This window comes from Rhopilema esculentum, chromosome 7, assembly GCF_057945365.1.
Source record: "Rhopilema esculentum isolate cy_ngs chromosome 7, ASM5794536v1, whole genome shotgun sequence".
Taxonomy (NCBI): domain Eukaryota; kingdom Metazoa; phylum Cnidaria; class Scyphozoa; order Rhizostomeae; family Rhizostomatidae; genus Rhopilema; species Rhopilema esculentum.
In genome coordinates this window covers 5,914,459-5,933,984 of record NC_142821.1, presented here as the reverse complement: position 1 = coordinate 5,933,984, position 19,526 = coordinate 5,914,459, and the positions used below count along the sequence as shown (strand labels likewise).

At 36.8% G+C, this 19,526-nt stretch overlaps 2 protein-coding genes across 2 annotated transcripts; both read left to right on the top strand.

Moving 5' to 3' along the window:
- Positions 1–834: 834 nt before the first annotated feature.
- On the top strand, positions 835–9,859 carry LOC135683895 (aldehyde dehydrogenase, dimeric NADP-preferring). Its single transcript, XM_089109432.1, has one exon. The coding sequence runs from the start codon at positions 989–991 to the stop codon at positions 2,489–2,491; it is 1,503 nt and encodes a 500-aa protein (XP_088965558.1). The 5' UTR covers positions 835–988; the 3' UTR covers positions 2,492–9,859.
- Positions 9,860–10,005: 146 nt separating this feature from the next.
- Positions 10,006–17,958, top strand: LOC135683894 (aldehyde dehydrogenase, dimeric NADP-preferring). The gene is made up of 2 exons (XM_065199277.2): positions 10,006–11,723; positions 16,818–17,958. The coding sequence occupies exons 1-2, from the start codon at positions 10,321–10,323 to the stop codon at positions 16,837–16,839; spliced, it is 1,425 nt and encodes a 474-aa protein (XP_065055349.1). The 5' UTR covers positions 10,006–10,320; the 3' UTR covers positions 16,840–17,958.
- The last annotated feature ends 1,568 nt before the right edge of the window (positions 17,959–19,526 follow it).

The following is a 19,526-nucleotide window of genomic DNA, read 5'->3' as shown; positions in this document are numbered from 1 at the left end:
CATCATCAATAAATTTATGGATATGTGGAGTTGTGAAAAATTCAGTGAAAACTTTTTGTCCCACTTTCTTGTCTATAATAAACTATCAACAAGACTTTGATTACAAATTAACTTCTCACAATTATATAATTGATGATGCTTCGATTTTTTCATTGTTTGTTTCATACTTGGTGAAATAGATTAAGACAGCAATAACCCAGACACACTTTGACCTGCAAGGCAATAAAAGGTGATAGGAGATAGCGAGCAAGGCAAAAATAGCAAGCTAACTGAGAGGGGACATAAGGGGCAATTACTCACAACGCAATATACTAACCACGATTGACTATTTTTCAACATTTGCTAACTTTAGAAGGCAGCAAATAAACAGCCTGCTCTATCAAAAATGTTAAAAACTAAAACAGATTGTTTTTTAATTCGTAGAATAAATTTTATTTTATCAAGTGAGTAAAGTAATGTAACGTTGTGTATAGAAGCACATGTTTCCTTTGCACTAAGGTTTTTCATAAGCATAAATAGGTGTAGATCATTCAAAAAAACTTTAAAATTTGGTTCATATGAATATCTAGCCTACAAAAGGGTTCTTGTAACCAGGCCATTTGAAATTAATGGGCATTGTCAGTAATTGTACCCATGTCAGTATTTCACATGAGCATTGCCGATCGCACGACGCTAGGCCATTTAATTTCACGAGATTTTGTTGTTGTGATGCTGTTGGCTTCGGAATCACTTACTGTGATTGGCCATGCTCGGTATCCCCAGCCACAATCCTTTGTTTAAAAGCCAGTAAAAACTCGGTACGGTCGGTTCCGGTGGGATCCCCATTTGTTGATAATAACCAATCGAAACTGTTGTTGCTAAAGGTGCGAAGAAAGAAGTTTGAGTGCGAAGAAAGAAGATGTGCGAGGAAAGATTGACAATTAGGTTGCTACCAAAGTAACGTTTAGGCAAATTTATCTTCCTTGTTTGCAGTAACTTTACTAAAAAGATGGCAGAAAATATCGATTACTCAGACATTGTTCATCATTTGAGATTGTCCTTTAATCAAGGAAAAATAAGGCCAGTTGAGCAACGAATTCAACAACTGAAGCAGTTTTTGAAGATGATGACTGAAAATAAAGAATTATTTGTCGAAGCTCTTCATCAAGATCTACGTAAACCAGCTTTTGAAGCGACAATAATGGAGTACACTGTGGTTGTTTCCGAGCTCACCAAGTTTATCGACGATCTTCCTTCCTGGGCAGCATTCCAGAGAACTGATGCCGATTTGCTGAATAAATTTAACACTTGTGGCATACAGTATGAGCCATATGGTGTTGCTTTGATTATTGGAGCATGGAATTATCCCCTACTTCTTTTGCTCCAACCTTTGATCGGTTGCATTGGTGCAGGCAACTGCGCAGTCTTAAAACCGTCTGAACTGTCCCCTGTCACTGCATCTCTTATTGAAAGTCTTGTTCCGCGGTACCTTGATGAAGACTGTTTCAGAGTTATCGCTGGTGGAAAGGATGAGACATCAGCACTCCTTAGGGAAAGATTCGATTATATGTTTTACACAGGTGGTCATGTCGTCGGGCAGATAGTCATGCAAGCTGCAGCCAAGTATCTCACTCCAGTGACATTGGAGCTTGGCGGAAAGAGTCCATGCTATGTAGATGGCGATTGCAACTTTGACATCACTGCCCGTAGAATTATTTGGGGGAAGTATGTGAACGGTGGTCAAACATGTCTTGCCCCAGATTACATTCTTTGCACCAAAGAAACTGAAGAAAAACTCACCCTATCTCTTAAAAAAGCTCTCAAAGAATTTTATGGAGAGAATCCAAAGGAATCCAAAGATCTGGCCAGGATTATAAATGAAAGACATTTTCAGAGAATAAGAAATTTGATAAATCAAGAGAAAGTTGTAATTGGTGGTGATGTTGATGAAGATGAGAAATACATTTCCCCAACTGTCATGACAGATGTCACCTCTGAAGATGCAGTGATGAAGGAGGAAATATTTGGTCCTTTACTCCCAATAGTCAAAGTTATTTCTGCCACTGAAGCAGTGAAGTTTATCAACAAAAGGGAAAAACCATTGGCTCTCTATGTCTTCTCTAAAACACAAAGCATCATTGATAAATTCATCAATGAAACTTCCTCTGGAGCAGTCTGTGTGAATGATTCAATTGTTCAAGCAGCAGTACCTTCTTTGCCATTTGGTGGTATTGGTCAAAGTGGTATGGGAGCATATCATGGCAAGTTTTCTTTTGAGTGTTTTTCACACAGGAAAGCATGCCTTATCAAGAAGCAGAATTTGGAAGCTTTAAATGCAATAAGGTATCCTCCATACACTGACTCAAACATGAAAACAGCATGCTGGTTCCTGATGCCATCAAGGAATTCCAAGTATATGAAATTTTTCTTCTATTTTGCTGTTTGTAGTGCTGCCGTCTATTTGTTAAAGTCTTACAACTGCCTGGCAACTGTTTCTAGACTCTGGAAATGAGTAACATGCAGTGTGCAATTGCATAGATCACTTACATGGAACATTTTACTTGAAGCAAGAGAGTTAATGAAGAACTGATTTTCTTTCCAAATTACCCAGCAAAGCTGTTCCATGATTTTTATATCTTAGAGTGATGTTATTTCCCAAGTAGTGCAAAATAAAGAGGATTCTGTATTCCTTCCTAAAGCCCATCTTGCTTCATGTAGAGCTGTCCATGAAGTTCGAGCCTGGCTATTATTCTCAATTTTTGTCTCAGATTTTAACAATTTTGAGCCTCAGTATTGCTAAAGAAAGTGTGTTCAGAAATGTACAAGACAGTGTACTACTTTTCTATATAAGCCCTTGTTCCAACTTTTGAGCATGTCAACTGGTTGTTTAAAAATATTTCTTGTTATTGTTATTTGCCATTGCTGGGTGAGTCTATTTCTGGTTTTGGTTTTTGTCACTGAACTTACAAGGCCCCTCTCCCTTCGGTACTAATCTTGCTAATCTACTTTCAAGTTGACAGATATATTGCAATGAATCATTCACAAGAAAGCATTAGTCTGCAGGGAAACAAATCAATTTGTCCAAAGTCTTGTTTTCCTGGTAGATTTGAATTCCAGGAACAAATTTGATTTTTAAGTAATAACAGTTGAAATTGTTTATGCTGATCATGCACTTGGGTTCAACAAATATTTTAAAGTCAAAGGGGTGTAGTCAGTGTCCTTAGGTACTGATAAGCAACTGGTCTGTTATTTTAACAACAATGCTTTATATTTTTTTTCGCAATCTTGCCGCAAAAAGGACTATATTTTTTAGATTTGTTTTCCAAAACAAGTTATTTTTCAAAAGGAGTCTTTTAATGGAATTTTCTTTAAGAATAATGGCAACAGGAAATTGCACCTTAAATTTTTAATACACTTTAGAGGTATTAAGCTATATACCTTCAATGTAAATCTAGTAAGAAAGTTGTCCGAAATTTATTTTCTAACAAATAGTGTTTTTCAATTTATCCTTTGCCAATATTATTTCAGCATTTAATTGGACAGAAGAAAAGGATGACTTCAAAAATGTAGAAAGGAAGGCTTACAGTGTTACTTTATTTTTACACCTTTTTATTACACTGAAGTTCTCCTAAAATAAGCATAATTCTCAAACCAAAGATATATTTTTGGACATTTTTGGTATGTCTGCATATGATTTTTTAACAAATTGATTCGACTCGATTCAAGAAATATGAGAAAAAGTTTGAACTCGTTGTCCATTCTAGAATAGTGCTCCCCTACCCCACTGCGACCATGGAAATGAGCAAGTGATCAAAACTAAGAAAACATGTATCTAGGTAGAAAGGATATACTTCGCAGAAGCTATACAGTATATTTCATGTTTCATTTGCTGCCAAAATCAAATCTGGCAAGGAGTGACTTGCTGTTTATTTTCACAAGTCTTGTCGATTGGCCTTTGCCTCTTACACAAAACACCCAGGCCCTTTTTCAACATACATATGAGACAATCCCCCTCCCACCCCCTAGCCTCGGTAACCCCTAGCCTCGGTAACCTTCCATTGTTAAAAATAGTATGTTATTGTACTCATTTTTATATAAACAATAGCTTGTAGACGAAGCGTAATTCTCTTGGGAAAAATGATGAGCACACCCATGATGTAGCTTTACGCTTTGCGTAATTAAACGGCTATATGTTTTGGGTTAGAGTCTTGAACGCGATGAACAAAATCTAAAAAAAGGATTAAATGTTATCATTGTGGTTTTTTTGGTGGGTCAATATTTTGTTTTGCTAATTGTTTGAATAATTTCAATTCAATTATCTTCTAAAGCGGGTTTAGAATCCTTGAATTCTCAGTTATAAATCTTTGTTCAAGAAATAGTACCTGTGTTTCCAAGGTCCCCCATAGGCTCAAGGGGTGGAAGTTGCGGGTTGTGGAGGCGCGAGCCCCCGGGTTTTTCGAATTTTCCGTTGAAACAGTTACAGCGATTTATCAGCAAAGTTGCTCGTTTTTGGCCTTTCGCCTGATTATAAAAATAATATTTTGGCCTTTGAAAAGAGCAAGGGGACCCTCGGAAACATTTCTTGAAAAAATTGCAAGAAGCATAAATTGGTTACTACCAGAGCCAAATTCCAGGACGCTCCAAAGCTCGTTGGCTCCAATTCAAGGGTGTAGTGCTAGGGGGACTTTATGGCCCTCGTTAATACAAACAAATATTAATACTTGCATTTTGCTCATTCCTAATGAGCCATTCACGAGATTTTTTTCCTTTCAATGTGCCTAAAGCAAGTATATATTGCATTAGGTCTATTTATGCAATACTTTTTATCCCGATGTCTTTAAAGCGCACTGTCGCGTTGATTTTTTGGATACAACTTAGTTTCAGACAACGTTTTGTGTCTACTTTTCTTTAAAGAAGACCTGAAAATCCTCTATCGAAGAAAACAAGAATCACCTCACCTTGCAACATACCGTTTCTTTTTCCTTACTCACTTTGATGTACAGAGCAACGATCGTCAAACACCATCTCACGCTAAATCTGAATGATTAATACAAAGTAGATACCATGGGCGTACCGAGGTAGGGTGTGGAAGTGTTTTTAAGGAGCCCGTCAAAAAAATTTTGGCTTGGAGGTAGAAGTTCAGATAAGGCGCCATTTCATAAAAATATTGAGAGGGTGCAAGAAGTTATGATATACTTTCATAAAAAGAAATGCTAGGAAGAAAAAGCGGAGAGATTATGTCCCAATCTGAAGAAAATTGTGTTGCATAAGCGAAAAGATTTAACAACGACACCGGAAAATCGCTTTCAGCCTGTGGATATTTATTGAAGAGAAAGCCTGCGTTATTGAAAAAGTGCTTCAAAAAGTGCATTTTCCAGTAGACTGAAAGCATTAAAATTCAAAGTTTTCCCCTTCGGTGGCAACCATGGTGCCGCCTCGGACAGTGTAGTTATATATTGGGCTTGTTCCGATATATGGATCTAAAGGGTTGGGAGGTCTGATGATAATATGCAAATAAATGTTGCGAATCGAAACAATGTATTGCGGAGGATGGTTTTCACATAGGTGTTAAAGATCTTCGATTTTAGATGATATGATATCCTTTTCGATGTTAGCGCTGCTTTATTCTTGTTGAAGGCTGCCCATCCTAGGCCAATGCGATGCTGGACGGCGGCCAGGCCGTCATTTTGTGAGGAGAGTTTATGGCCTAGGTAGATAAATTCAGTTACTTGAGAGATTTGATTGTTATAAATGATAAGATGAAGGTTTGTGTTGATTTTATCGGTTGTCATGCACTTGGTTTTGGCGACATTGATTTCCAGGCCGACGTCGGCTGCATATTAAGCTAGGAGATGAAGGAATGTTTGTAGTTCGTGACGCGAGTTACTTATGACAGCGATGTCATCTGCATAGCTCAGATTGGAAAGAGTGTGGTCGCCAATCGAGAAACCAGATGAGCATTCATTTTCAACTTGATGCACAAGTGCTGCAATGATGATGCAAAATAGAATGGCAGATAAAACATCACCTTGTTTGACTCCTTTCAGAATATCGACGCAACGTGACGTTCCGATGTCTGTTTTGATATATGCTTTTGATTTTTCATATGATTGTTTCAGAAGGTTAATGTATTTTTTATTGATTGAAGTTTTATCTAGGAGGCTCCACCATAGGCAGGATAATTTGACACTGTCAAGCTTTCGTGAAGTTAATGAAAGTAATATGCACGGGATTGTTAAATTCTATGGATTTTTCAATTGTTCCAGGGCTAATATTTGCTCGATGGTTCCTCTGCCAGGTTGGTAAGCAGCTTGTGTCGTTGGGAAAGATGCATACAGGTCTGCTTTGGTTCGGGTTGCAATTATGGTAACGAAGAGTTTGTAGACGTGGCTTAGTAGGCTTATAGGGCGGTAATTGCCGCAATCAAGTCTGCTTCCTTTCTTATAGATCACAACAATGAGAGCTTCTTTGAAAAGTTGTGGTATTATGAAAAGTTGTGGTATTATGAAAAGTTGTGGTATTACTGAACCTCTTCAACAGTAGTAGGTTCAGTAGTATCATCTGTGAATTCATCATCATCTTCAACATTGTTGAATTCATGAAAAACAATTTCTTTGTCTTGTTTTGATTCATTGAAGTCATGGAATTTATCTTCAAAAAATTATACATTTCGGCTCCTCATAAAACGCTTAGAGTTCAAATCAAATAGTTTGTAGCCTTTCGTTCCTTCTGGGTATCCGACAAAAATTGCCTGTAGAGCCTTCTGATCAAGTTTACACCGCTGACTTTCAGAAACATGCACAAAAGCTAAGCAGCCAAAGACTCTTAGATTTGAGACATCTGGTTTCTTTTTGAACCAACATTCGTAAGGCGTTGTCTCCTTCAATGCTGCGGTTGGACTTCTGTTGTGGACACTGCTGTACTCACTGCTTTTGCCCAATATTGTTGTGGCAATTTAGCATGAGATAGCATTGAACGTGCAGCTTCAATAATAGTGCGGTTCAGTCTTTCTGCAACACCATTTTGTTGTGGACAGTATATATTTGTCAGCTCGTGAATTATTCCTCTCTCCTTGCAAAATTCAGTAAATGCCTTTGAAGTATATTCACCTCCATTGTCAGTCCTCAGTGCTTTCACTTTACATCCTGTCTGATTTGCAACTAAAGTCACAAATTCTTTGAACTTGGTTATAACTTCATCTTTTGATTTGATGAAATATTCAAATGCATATCTGGAGCAGTCATCAACAAATGTTAAAAGGTACCTGCTTCCCCCAAGTTATTCCATATTAATTGGTCCACAGACATCACTGTGAATTGTTTCCAATAGTTCTGTTGCTCTATGTACACTCTTCTTTGGAAAAGGAATTCTTGACATTTTCCTAATGCACATGCTTTATATTGACCATCGAACATTGTGTCAGAATGTTCAAGTCCTTCTACTAGCTGTTTATTTATCAATTGATTCAAATATATATGGTTCAAATGTCCATATCTGCAGTGCCAACTTCTCAATGTTCCTTTATTGGGCACATCTGCAAGACTTGCAAATTCTGGAGAATTCACACGATAGAGCTTTCTATCAATAATATAGCCTAGGGTGAGTTTCTGGCCATCTTTCAACAAAGTACATTTATCTTTGTCAAATGTAACTGTGGCACCCATCTGTGCCATTGCAGGCACTGATATCAAATTCTGGAGTAGTACTAGCGTTGCTGAATTACCTCCATCGCAACAGGTAAGTCTTACTTTACCCTCGCCATTTGCAAAAATAACTGTGCCATCGCCAATATGTATTTCCATTGGTTTCTTATATCTCACAAAATCAAGTAAAATGCCTTTCTCATATGTCGTATGTTTGGATGCAGCACTATCAATATACCATCCATCAGATAGCTCATCTTTTGTGGAAGAAATAAGTCCCATTTGTTGAAAATTGATTGACTTAATTACTTTGACATTATTTGTAGCCTCTTGTGGGTACTTCTCTTCCACAATATGTGAATATGCTGTTTTCCTCTTATTTAGGGGACAATTCTTGACAATATGCCCGAATTCCTGGCATTTGAAACATTTAGGCTCTTTCAAGTTTTCGTGACGGCCATGTTGATTTCGTTGTTGTTGTCGTGGCTCACGTGGTCCTCCTCTTCGCGAATGAGAATCGGAATTGTCTAGTTTCCATACTGCTCGACCTGATAGTCATAAATAAGCTTAATTAATAGTCATAAATTAGTATGATTAATTGTTTCAAGTGAAGGGTTAGGGTAAGGGTAAGGGCTAAATTTCTAAAACTAGGGTAAGATGTGTGTTTCGTGGCATTTTCATTCCCTTTATTAATCTAGGGGTATCTAAGGTTTTGACATAGCATGGGTCTCACCTTGCTTGGTGAAGCCACAATACAACTAGGCTGTTTTATTGCATTCTCCCAGCCCTCCCTCCCTCATTTTCTTTCTTTATGCAAAATGCCTTTTCAGTATAGCTTTGCGTGCTAAGTTTTTTTTATGGCATCGTTAAAACCTCTCATACCTTTAGGTACCTTTTATGCTTTTTAGCGTTTTCTGATGCTATTAGGTAGGATTGGAGCATCGGCTATTAGTGGGCGAAAGAGGCTAATCCTGTCCATTCCCTCCAAATTATCAATCATATTTGGGGGTAACTGTGTATCTTCCCTTAGTTACCCCTTTTCTTTTAGTTATTTATGGTAGATTGAGCGATTTGCGCCGATGCACCAACGGCCCAACTAGCTCTAGATGATGTGGGAACGTAGCCTCATGACTGACCTTCTGATGTCTATGGCAGATCTTCTGAGTGAGCTTTATGCCCTTTATATTGCATTGGCATTTCATTCCCGAGTGAGTAAATTAATTTTCATTTGATAGCATACAGCTACTACAGGGTGGGCACTTTTTAAACTGTTCAGGGAGGGAGATGCTGTCGCCCAACTAGCTCCCCACATGAACTCATACCCTCAGCTAGCGGATGAGCGTCTAGCTAAGAGGAAGAAAAATTCTAGGTAAGAGGAAGAAAATTGAGCCTTTATTTTGGCTTAACGCTCCTCCCCTTCAGGAGAGATATGTCGGAAAAATACCAAAATGTTACAATCAGGCCAAGGACCCTTTGTGCTTAGCCTTTGCAAATTTTTAACCCTTTGGGACTTCCTACCCTTTGTTAAAGAATATATTTTCCTGTTGTATGTCAGTGACGTAGTTTGTGAATTTGTTAATGCACGCTTGTTTGTCTGTAATCAGTTACCATGCCATTTCCCATTAGTTGCCTTTTCTTGTTGGCAGTACCCTATTGTTTCTGGGTAATTTGTTTTTGTCATGTGTTTTCCATTATATTGCCATGCTGTTTTATGTTGAATCAGTCGTTATATAGAGACGTTGAATACAGTCGTCGTATGTCAGCCGTGTCGTTCGCGAAGTTGCCGTTACCGTTAAGCTGAAGTTTATTTGCCGAACTTTGAATAGTATAATCGTCGCCGATACCGTTTTGTTCATTGTGTTTTTCTGAATCAGGGCAACTGTAAAACAGTGGTGTTTTACACCTTTGCAAATTTGACTTTGTATGCAGTTCTGGTTTGGATGCTGTTCTTTTGGTGTTAAATTTCAGGGAGGATGCACATGGCCCCCAGAGCATATTACGGATTGATTTTTTGGGAGAGTTAAACCATAGTCAGTTGAAAAAACTTATAAAGTTATTGGGCTAGTGCAGCCCCTTGGGGTCATAGAGATAAGGCACAATGGAGCATTGGGTTGGGGCCTGAGGGCTTTAGATACCCCCCACATTTTAGGGAAAGAAATTCCCCGGCTAAATTGGCGCTTCAGGGGCTGAAAATAGAGTTTTACATCATTTTTGGACAAATCTCGAGGATCATAATTTAGAAAAGTGGGGGGGGTCCGGACCCCCTATTCCCCCCCCTTGGGTACGCCACTGTTTGTTAGCATTAATTTTTCTTATTTAATCCAAGTACTTGCATTTAATCAAAAAAGGAAATAATAATAGACTGGTTATTTCATACAACAGCGCTGGATTACCAAGCTTTTCCCGCGAAAAGCATAAACAAACGGAAGTGAGGTATGTATATTAAGCTTCTTGGCCCATCACAGTGTGATAATCACACCGGGGGACCTTTGAAACCATATGTAACAAAGATAATACCGGTGACCTGCTGTATTTGTACTTTGAACTTGCGAAGACAGAACAAATTGCACAAGAAAGTTTGAGTGAGACAAGGAAATTCAGAAAGAAGGTGTGCGAAGAAAGGTTGACAATTAAGTTGCTACTAAAGTAACGTATAGGCAAATTTATCTTCCTAGTTTGCAGCAATTTTACTAGAAAGATGGCAGAAAATATCGATTACTCAGACATTGTTCATCATTTGAGATTGTCCTTTAATCAAGGAAAAATAAGGCCAGTTGAGCAACGAATTCAACAACTGAAGCAGTTTTTGAAGATGATGACTGAAAATAAAGAATTATTTGTCGAAGCTCTTCATCAAGATCTACGTAAACCAGCTTTTGAAGCAACAATGATGGAGTACACTGTGGTTGTTGCCGAGCTCACCAAGTTTATCGACAATCTTCCTTCCTGGGCAGCATTCCAGAGAACTGATGCCGATTTGATGAATAAATTTAACACTTGTGGCATACAGTATGAGCCATATGGTGTAGCTTTGATTATTGGAGCATGGAATTATCCCCTACTTCTTTTGCTCCAACCTTTGATCGGTTGCATTGGTGCAGGCAACTGCGCAGTCTTAAAACCGTCTGAACTGTCCCCTGTCACTGCATCTCTTATTGAAAGTCTTGTTCCGCGGTACCTTGATGAAGACTGTTTCAGAGTTATCGCTGGTGGAAAAGATGAGACATCAGCACTCCTTAGGGAAAGATTCGATTATATGTTTTACACTGGTGGTCATGTCGTCGGGCAGATAGTCATGCAAGCTGCAGCCAAGTATCTCACTCCAGTAACATTGGAGCTTGGTGGAAAGAGTCCATGCTATGTAGATGGCGATTGCAACTTTGACATCACTGCCCGTAGAATTGTTTGGGGGAAGTATGTGAACTGTGGTCAAACATGTCTTGCCCCAGATTACATTCTTTGCACCAAAGAAACTGAAGAAAAACTCACCCTATCTCTTAAAAAAGCTCTTAAAGAATTTTATGGAGAAAATCCAAAGGAATCCAAAGATCTGGCCAGGATTATTAATGAAAGACATTTTCAGAGAATAAGAAATTTGATAAATCAAGAGAAAGTTGTAATTGGTGGTGATGTTGATGAAGATGAGAAATACATTTCCCCAACTGTCATGACAGATGTCACCTCTGAAGATGCAGTGATGAAGGAGGAAATATTTGGCCCTTTACTCCCAATAGTCAAAGTTATTTCTGCCACTGAAGCAGTGAAGTTTATCAACAAAAGGGAAAAACCATTGGCTCTCTATGTCTTCTCTAAAACACAAAGCATCATTGATAAATTCATCAATGAAACTTCCTCTGGAGCAGTCTGTGTGAATGATTCAATTGTTCAGGCAGCAGTACCTTCTTTGCCATTTGGTGGTATTGGTCAAAGTGGTATGGGAGCATATCACGGCAAGTTTTCTTTTGAGTCTTTTTCACACAGGAAAGCATGCCTTATCAAGAAGCAGAATTTGGAAGCTTTGAATGCAATAAGGTATCCTCCATACACTGACTCAAACATGAAAACAGCATGCTGGTTCCTGATGCCATCAAGGAATTCCAAGTATATGAAATTTTTCTTCTATTTTGCTGTTTTTGGTGCTGTAGTCTATTTGTTAAAGTCTTACAACTGCCTGGCAACTGCTTCTAAACTCTGGAAATGAGTAACATGCAGTGTGCAATTGCATGGATCACTTACATGGAACATTTTACTTGTAGCAAGAGAGTTAATGAAGAACTGATTTTCTTTCCAAATTACCCAGCAAAGCTGCTCCATGATTTTTATATCTTAGAGTGATGTTATTTCCCAAGAAGTGCAAAATAAAGAGGTTTCTGTATTCCTTCCTAAAAGCCCATCTTGCTTCATGTAGAATGTTGCTTGTTTGTTGTTTCCCAATATTGCCAGCCCATAGAAAGATGTTTTGTAAGCTTCTTAGGTCACAACCCATTTTGATTCAGAGATATGATTTGCCATTAGGAAAACAATTGTATTATACATATATATAACAAGTATAATGTATAATCTTGTATTTTCTTCACCAGTGATGTATTGAAAAATCAATGAATTTTTTTGTTTTTATGTTTTTAAACTCCAATGTTTTTGTGCTATTTGCCAACAAATAAGTTTCATAAGTTTTGGAGATAAGGAATTTCTCTGTGTAAAAACTAATTTTTCAAAACCATAAAGGAAATATGAAAAATGAGCAGAATCTGTGAAATCATTGACAAGCATTTTGGTACCTAGTGTGTTAAAAATATCTGACTTTACAGACATAAGCATAAGGCAAAGTTTCTCTTGTCCACTTTTTGACTTGTTTATTGGTCATTTTGTGAAACTAAAATGTATAACTTGTCCCCTTTTTTCGTTCTGGGCCTGAGATATATCGTAAGCAATTCTTAAGCAACACAACATTCATTTTTTCCAAGAAAGAAAATTAAAATTCTTGTTACTATATTTCATTATCGTGAAGCATATTAACACATACAAACTTAATGTGTTTACCTGAAACTTATTGCATGAAAGTCCAGTAAACTGTCTCTGGCTTAAAAACTCAGATAAGTGAAGAGTAGAGCTGTCCATGAAGTTCAAGCCTGGCAATTATTCTCAATTTTTTCTGAGATTTTAACAATTTTGAGCCTCAGTATTGCTAAAGAAAGTGTGTTCAGAAATGTCTCCAGACAGTGTACTACTTTTCTATATAAGCCCTTGTTCCAACTTTTGAGAAAATTAAAGAGCATGTCAACTGGTTGTTTAAAAATATTTCTTGTTATTGTTATTTGCCATTGCTGGGTGAGTCTATTTCTGGTTTTGGTTTTTGTCACTGAACTTACAAAGCCCCTCTCCCTCAGGTACTAATCTTACTAATCTACTTTCAAGTTGACTGATATATTGCAATGAATCATTCACAAGAAAGCATTAGTCTGCAGGGAAACAAATCAATTTGTCTAAAGTCTTGTTTTCCTGGTAAATTTGAAATCCAGGAACAAATTTGATTTTTAAGTAATAACAGTTGAAATTGTTTATGCTGATCATGCACTTGGGTTCAACAAATATTTTAAAGTAAAAGGGGTGTAGTCAGTGTCCTTAGGTACTGATAAGCAACTGGTCTGCTTTTTTAACAACAATGATTTATATTTTTTACCAATCTTGCTGAAAAAGAGACTATATTTTTTTATTTCTTTTCCAAAGTAAAGTATTTCTCAAAAGGTTGTTTTGAATGGAATTTTATTTAAATATAACAGCATACAAATACTTAGTTTATAGGCAACAGGATATTGCACCTTAAATTTTTTAATACACGTTAGACATAGTTTCTATTAATGTAAAGCTAGTAAGAAAGTTGTCCGAAATTTATTGTCTAACAAATTGTGTTTTTCAATTTATCCTTTGCCAATATGATTTCAGCATTTAATTGGACAGATCTAAAGGATGACTTCAAAAATGTAGATGGGAAGGCTTACAGTTCTCCTAAAATTTGGCCACTTAACTTGATGTTTCAATGCTTATGCATTTTTATCTATTATTTTACTTCTCGATGCAAATTATGGCTTTTACTAAAAAAAAATTGTAGGGTGGTTGAGGTTGTTCCTCATGAAGCTTTCTAGCTTAATTCTCAAACCAAAGATATATCTTTGGGTATTTTTTGTATGTCTGCGTATGATTTTTTAAAAAATTGATTCGACTCGATTCAAGAAATATGCAAGAAAGTTTGAACTCATTGTCCATTCTAGAATATTGCTCCCCTACCCCATTGCGACCATGGAAATGAGCAAGTGATCAAAACTAAGACAACGTGTATCTAGGTAGAAAGGATATACTTCTTTTTCATATACATATGAGACAATGCCCCGCCTCCCCCCCCCCCCTAGCCTCGGTAACCTTCCATTGTTAAAAATAGTAGGTTATTGTACTCATTTTTATATAAACAATAGCTTGTAGACGAAGCGTAATTCTCTTGGGAAAAATGATGAGCACACCCATGATGTAGCTTTACGCTTTGCGTAACTGAACGGCTAAATGTTTTGGGTTAGAGTCTTGAACGCAATGAACAAAATCTAAAAAAAGGATTAAATGTTATCATTGTGGTTTTTTGGTGGCTCAATATTTTGTTTTGCTAATTGTTTGAATAATTTCAATTCAATTATCTTCTGAAGCGGGTTTAGAATCTTTGAATTCTCAGTTATAAATCTTTGTTCAAGAAATTGTACCTGTGTTTCCAGGGTCCCCCAGGAGTGCAATACTTATTATAGACTCAAGGGGTGAAAGTTGCGGGTTGTTGGAGCAAGAGCCCCAGGGTTTTTCTAATTGTCCGTTGAAACAGTTATAGCGATTTATCAGCAAAGTTGCTCGTTTTTGGCCTTTCGCCTGATTTTAAAAATAAATTTTCGCCTTTGAAAAGAGCTAGGGGATCCTCGGAAGCATAAATTGGTTACTACCAGAGCCAGATTCCAGGACGCTCCAGAGCTCGTTGGCTCCAATTCAAGGGTGTAGTGCTATGGGGACTTTATGGCCCTCGTTAATACAAACAAATATTAATACTTGCATTTTGCTCATATTAATACTTGCATAATCCTTATGAGCCATTCACGAGATTCTTTTCCTTTCAATGTGCGTAAAGCAAGTATATATTGCATTAGGTCTATTTATGCAATACTTTTTATCCCGATGTCTTTAAAGCGCACTGTCGTGTTGATTTTTTGGATACAACTTAGTTTCAGACGACGTTTTGTGTCTACTTTTGCCCTCTATGGCTGTGCAGTTTGCTAGAGGATATTTTTTCAAAAGGACAAAGACATTAAAAGACCTTCGAAATGCTTATTATACATTGAGTTCCATACATACTTTTACCAAGTAGAATGTACTATATTTCTGTCAGACCGACCCTTTTCATGTACTCGTAAAATGACGTAGTCTTAATTTTCTATCACTAAACAAACTGACCCAATGGAAACATAACTGCAATAGGGGACGAATTTAAGCAACAATAATGGGGGGGGGTTGTTGTTAGACATGAATTTGATTTTGATGCAGTAGCATTCGCAAGATTTGGCTTTTAGCTTTGAGAAGATAAGAAGAAAATTAAGTAAATTCTTGGCGTTATTCTGTTACTACTGACTACCAAAAAAGATTTTTACCGGATGGAAGCAAGATTTTACGAAGGACACAGAAATAAAATTGGAGGGTTGTCTCACCCCCTCCCACTTCTAAATCCGTCCCTGGCTGCAATACAGTACAAATAAGAGTTTTCAGCAAATTTCTTTGAATTCAAGGCGCTTCTTATAATAATAATAATAATAATAATGGAAACATTTCATTTTCAATTCAACTTAAACTACAATTACAAATCTCACTATTACAAGGTAATTTGCAATTGGCTAGCCTGGTTTTACAAGAAAAAACTATAACAATCGTAAGGTAAAAGGAAAAACTGAGAAAAATAAAACAACCAAAATTAAAACGGATATAATTCCGGATTTGTCCATGGTTTATTTTTGCAACAAAATATGTAGTACGTAGTACGAATGGCAATGTTGGAAAGTTTAGAGATGAGATACCGTTTTTGTTGTTGATCGATGGAGAGAGAGTCACACATTTTGAAGAAAGAGATGCAGGAATTGCCAAAGATGCCAAGAGAGCTCATAGAAAGATTCACAAAAGAGACACATTTGAACTTTCGCTGTAAGTCAGATAGGAGAGGAGCATACTTGCTGTGTTTTCTTGTTGCATTTGTGTCAAGATTGGATTCAAAACCAACAGTAAGCTCTAAGATGTATAGGTAATTGTTGTTAGTCTTCAAGAGAAGATCTGGGCGAAGGTTTTCTCCAGTTATGATTGATGGTGAAAGATAGCCAGGTATATCAGCGTAGATGGTAGATTCATTAACAGCTTTAAGAGACGTAGCTAGAAAGTTTAAGATAGAGTTATGACGCCAGGTGTATCGGCCTTGTTCCAAGTATGTTTTGCAGCCAGCAACAACGTGAAGGAGGGTTTCTGGCAGAAAACAGAAAGAACAATCAGAAGTCTGGCTCAAGTTCCACTTTTTCAAGTTTTTCTGTATAATAATAATAATAATAATAATAATAATAACAATCAATTTATTTAAAGTTGGCGCTACATAGCTATTTACAAAGAAATGAGCTAATGCAAGCCAACTGTTAAAACTACTACATCAACTAAATACATACGAGATTAAATACATAAAATTTTAAGTACAAAATGATCCATCAAAAAACTATAAAAACCTGAGCTATTTAAAAGATAGAATTACAAAAAACCAAGCTGTGGCACGAACGTCCTACATAGTTTGCATGTACAGTCTGTGCCATTCCAGCTTTTAATTTCTTTCTTAAACTCATTAATAGATTGAGCACTCCTTATGTGCTGAGGTAAAGAGAGCCAAAGCTTCTTGACAAGAAAGATAATATGAGAAATCTTCCAGCTTCATCTAAAAAATTTGCATTATATTTAAGAAACTTCTCATGTGCGGGGAACTCTTTTATGTTTATAAGTTAGTATTTTGGTTGTGTTGATATCATGCCATGATTCTATGAGATTAGGCTGTTTTTCCATAACATCGCTTTAACGGGTCTGGGTTTCTTTTTATTTCTGCAGTTGGTGGCTCAAAAATAGCTAATTTGGTCTTTATGTTCCTTTCAGAGGGAGATGCGTCATTCAGTAGAGGCAGACAGGATTTCCAAGATGATTATGCTGCATTTGTGTGAGTTTCAGGGTCATGGTACCTGATTCTACAGGATATCCTACAGATTTGTTGTGATTTTCGTGCAGGCCTATAAGTATTGCTATATTAAAGAAAACGCATGTTCAACATACTAAAGATTAAGATATTGTTATTTATTTAATCAATTTTAGAGGTAAAGATTTTTGGTTGACTTTTGATTCACAGGGAACAGTTGAAAAGATTCTCTTCCCAGTAAATTTTATTCACTAGAAAATATAGCAATAGCATCTGTCACGTGAAGAAAATTTGAAAGAGTTGATTTTTTAAAAATGGAAACCAGTAATTTTTACGTAGATTATACGAGTGTTTTTTTGCTTTGCTTATCTTAGAAATACTGTTAAGAACATATCCTTTGAACCGCTGAGGTAACCTTAGAGTTAATTTGTAAGTTGCATTAACACGAGGTTGGATTTGCAAAAAAAGTTGTGTTCTTGTGCAAAAAAGAGGAGCTTCTGAAATGTTCCGTTATGTGAGTTTTCTCCTGCATTGTTGTCCAGTTGTTCTTAATTTGTTCTTAACTTTTGACCAATGTCGAGGCTCGTGTTCTTATTAAATTGTTCTTGTAAAAAAAGAGTGTACAGTCAGACAAAAGATTGAAAGAATCAAAATAAAATTTATAAACCTTTTTTTAAATATGTATGTGTTTGCAGAGCTGCTTTGCATTGTAAAATTTAAGCATTAACTGATTATAATTTATAAATTTAAGTTTTGTTTTTAATTGACAAAGCATGAAACTCAACATATGTCTCAAAAACTATCCATAATTGAAAACTACAAATTTTTAAAATGTTTCGAAAAAAGCCGAGCTGCAAGGAGAAGGAATAAAGACTAGGGTTTAGAACCCCATTGAGTAGAAGTGGGCCAGTGAGCCAGTCCGCTACTGAACAACTGTGCCCATGGCCGTAAATGCCGGGGGACTGGACCCCTCCCTAAATTCTGTAGCAACACGATAATGCATTTCTAATTCTTGGCTATTTAAAATTAAAAAGTTCCTAAGAGACCTGTCTTTAGTAGTAAAAGTTATTTGATTTTTTTGGTCCTCCACATGTGGATCCCTTATTAAGTGGCTCTTCGTGCATAATAAATGGTATCCATCCAATCATAAGAAAGTAATTAAAAGTACTATCTGTAAATACCTTCTATAGAGTTGAAAGAATCTTAGTAAATACAACAATATCGATTGCCTCTCAACTGTCAATATCAACTGCCATAAATTGCTTGGTGGTGCCATGACCCACTGCACACTCTATATTCATTCATTCTGCTGACCACCCCTCCCCCATTCCAAATGACATGACTAATTTACGGCCCGGACTGTGCCCAAGCGCAAAAGCAAAGAAAGAAAACTAGAAAACGAGTATAAATAAACAAATAAAAGATGAGTCTTTTTAAAATAAAGTATGTCCAAAAAGGTAGCATAACCAAGAGGAATTAATAGCCCAGAACCTAAGTTACAAGCATGATCATAGCATGTAACGCAAAATCTCTTTTAAGCGCGGGGGGCTTATTTCTTTTTTCAGTTCTCGAGGGGGATGAAAAGAGAGGGGGCTTTTTAATAGACCAATTTATAAAATGCTATAAAAATGCCCATATGTATATTTTGCTATGAAAATGTTATACAATAGTTCTCAGAAAATTTTGTAGCAGCCTCGAAAGTTTCTTAAAACTAATCAGTTATAATGTCATCATCTTCATCAGAGTCACCAGGATCAATTGATAACCCTGGGACATCTTCCAAATAAGTTTCGACTGACAAGGCACACAAGTAAATCGTCATCACATCCAGTGGCGATTCTAGCCTTAAAAATCTGGGGGGGCTAACCGGGGGCCAAACTTTCAGTTATAAAAGCCAACGCTAACTATTATTTTTGGAACTATTAGAATGTAAAGCAGTGGCGTGGTGGCTCAAAATTAGCTAGCTACAAGGCACCAGTTCTTAGCTCCTCATAGATAAGAATGTCCTTGGTACAGCTCTATCAAGGCTGTTATCATTATGCCAAATAGTTTTATTAGTGGTGTAAGGAGCAGCTGTGTCCCCTAGGAAAAATAACAAAGAAAAATTGTTGCTGGGGGCACCTAAAGGTTCGGGACCGTTTTTTATATAACTAAAAGTAACTTTGTTCTGTTACTCCACTGAGTTTTATCTGTTTAACAATAATGCATCATGATCATGGCTTTCAACAGAAGAACTAAACTTCTAAAAAATAAAAGTCTAATAGCTTTTTGAGATTGAGATTGATTGGTAAAATTTTTCCATAGAATTTATGTCTTATATCCAACCTCCATGAGATCAAGCAAATCATTCTGTTACGGAGAATTTCAAATCATGCAATTTCGATAAGCAATAGTAGATTGCCAAGGTATACTGGGATGGTATTGGGCTGACCCTACGCACCCCACCGCAAGAAGGTGGATCTTCGAGATAAAATATAGCAAATATAGAATTTAAATGATTAAGAATGAGTTTTTCTTGGCAACTACAGAACTTTTTATAACACTTGGTTTTTACTTGGTAACTTATTAGAAAGGAGCCAAAATTTTCTTTGTTAAAGAACCCACTTGATGCGCATGTTTTCTTAGTTAAAGAGGGGGTTAAATAGAGAGGAGGCTTATTTAAAATGTTTGCT

Excerpts from the sequence above, each read along its gene's own strand:
- LOC135683895 (XM_089109432.1), top strand. The coding sequence starts at position 989 with ATGGCAGAAAATATCGATTACTCAGACATTGTTCATCATTTGAGATTG.
- LOC135683894 (XM_065199277.2), top strand. The coding sequence starts at position 10,321 with ATGGCAGAAAATATCGATTACTCAGACATTGTTCATCATTTGAGATTG. Across the intron at positions 11,724-16,817 it reads ATGCCATCAAGGAATTCCAA|AGGGAGATGCGTCATTCAGT; the intron begins GTATATGAAATT and ends TGTTCCTTTCAG.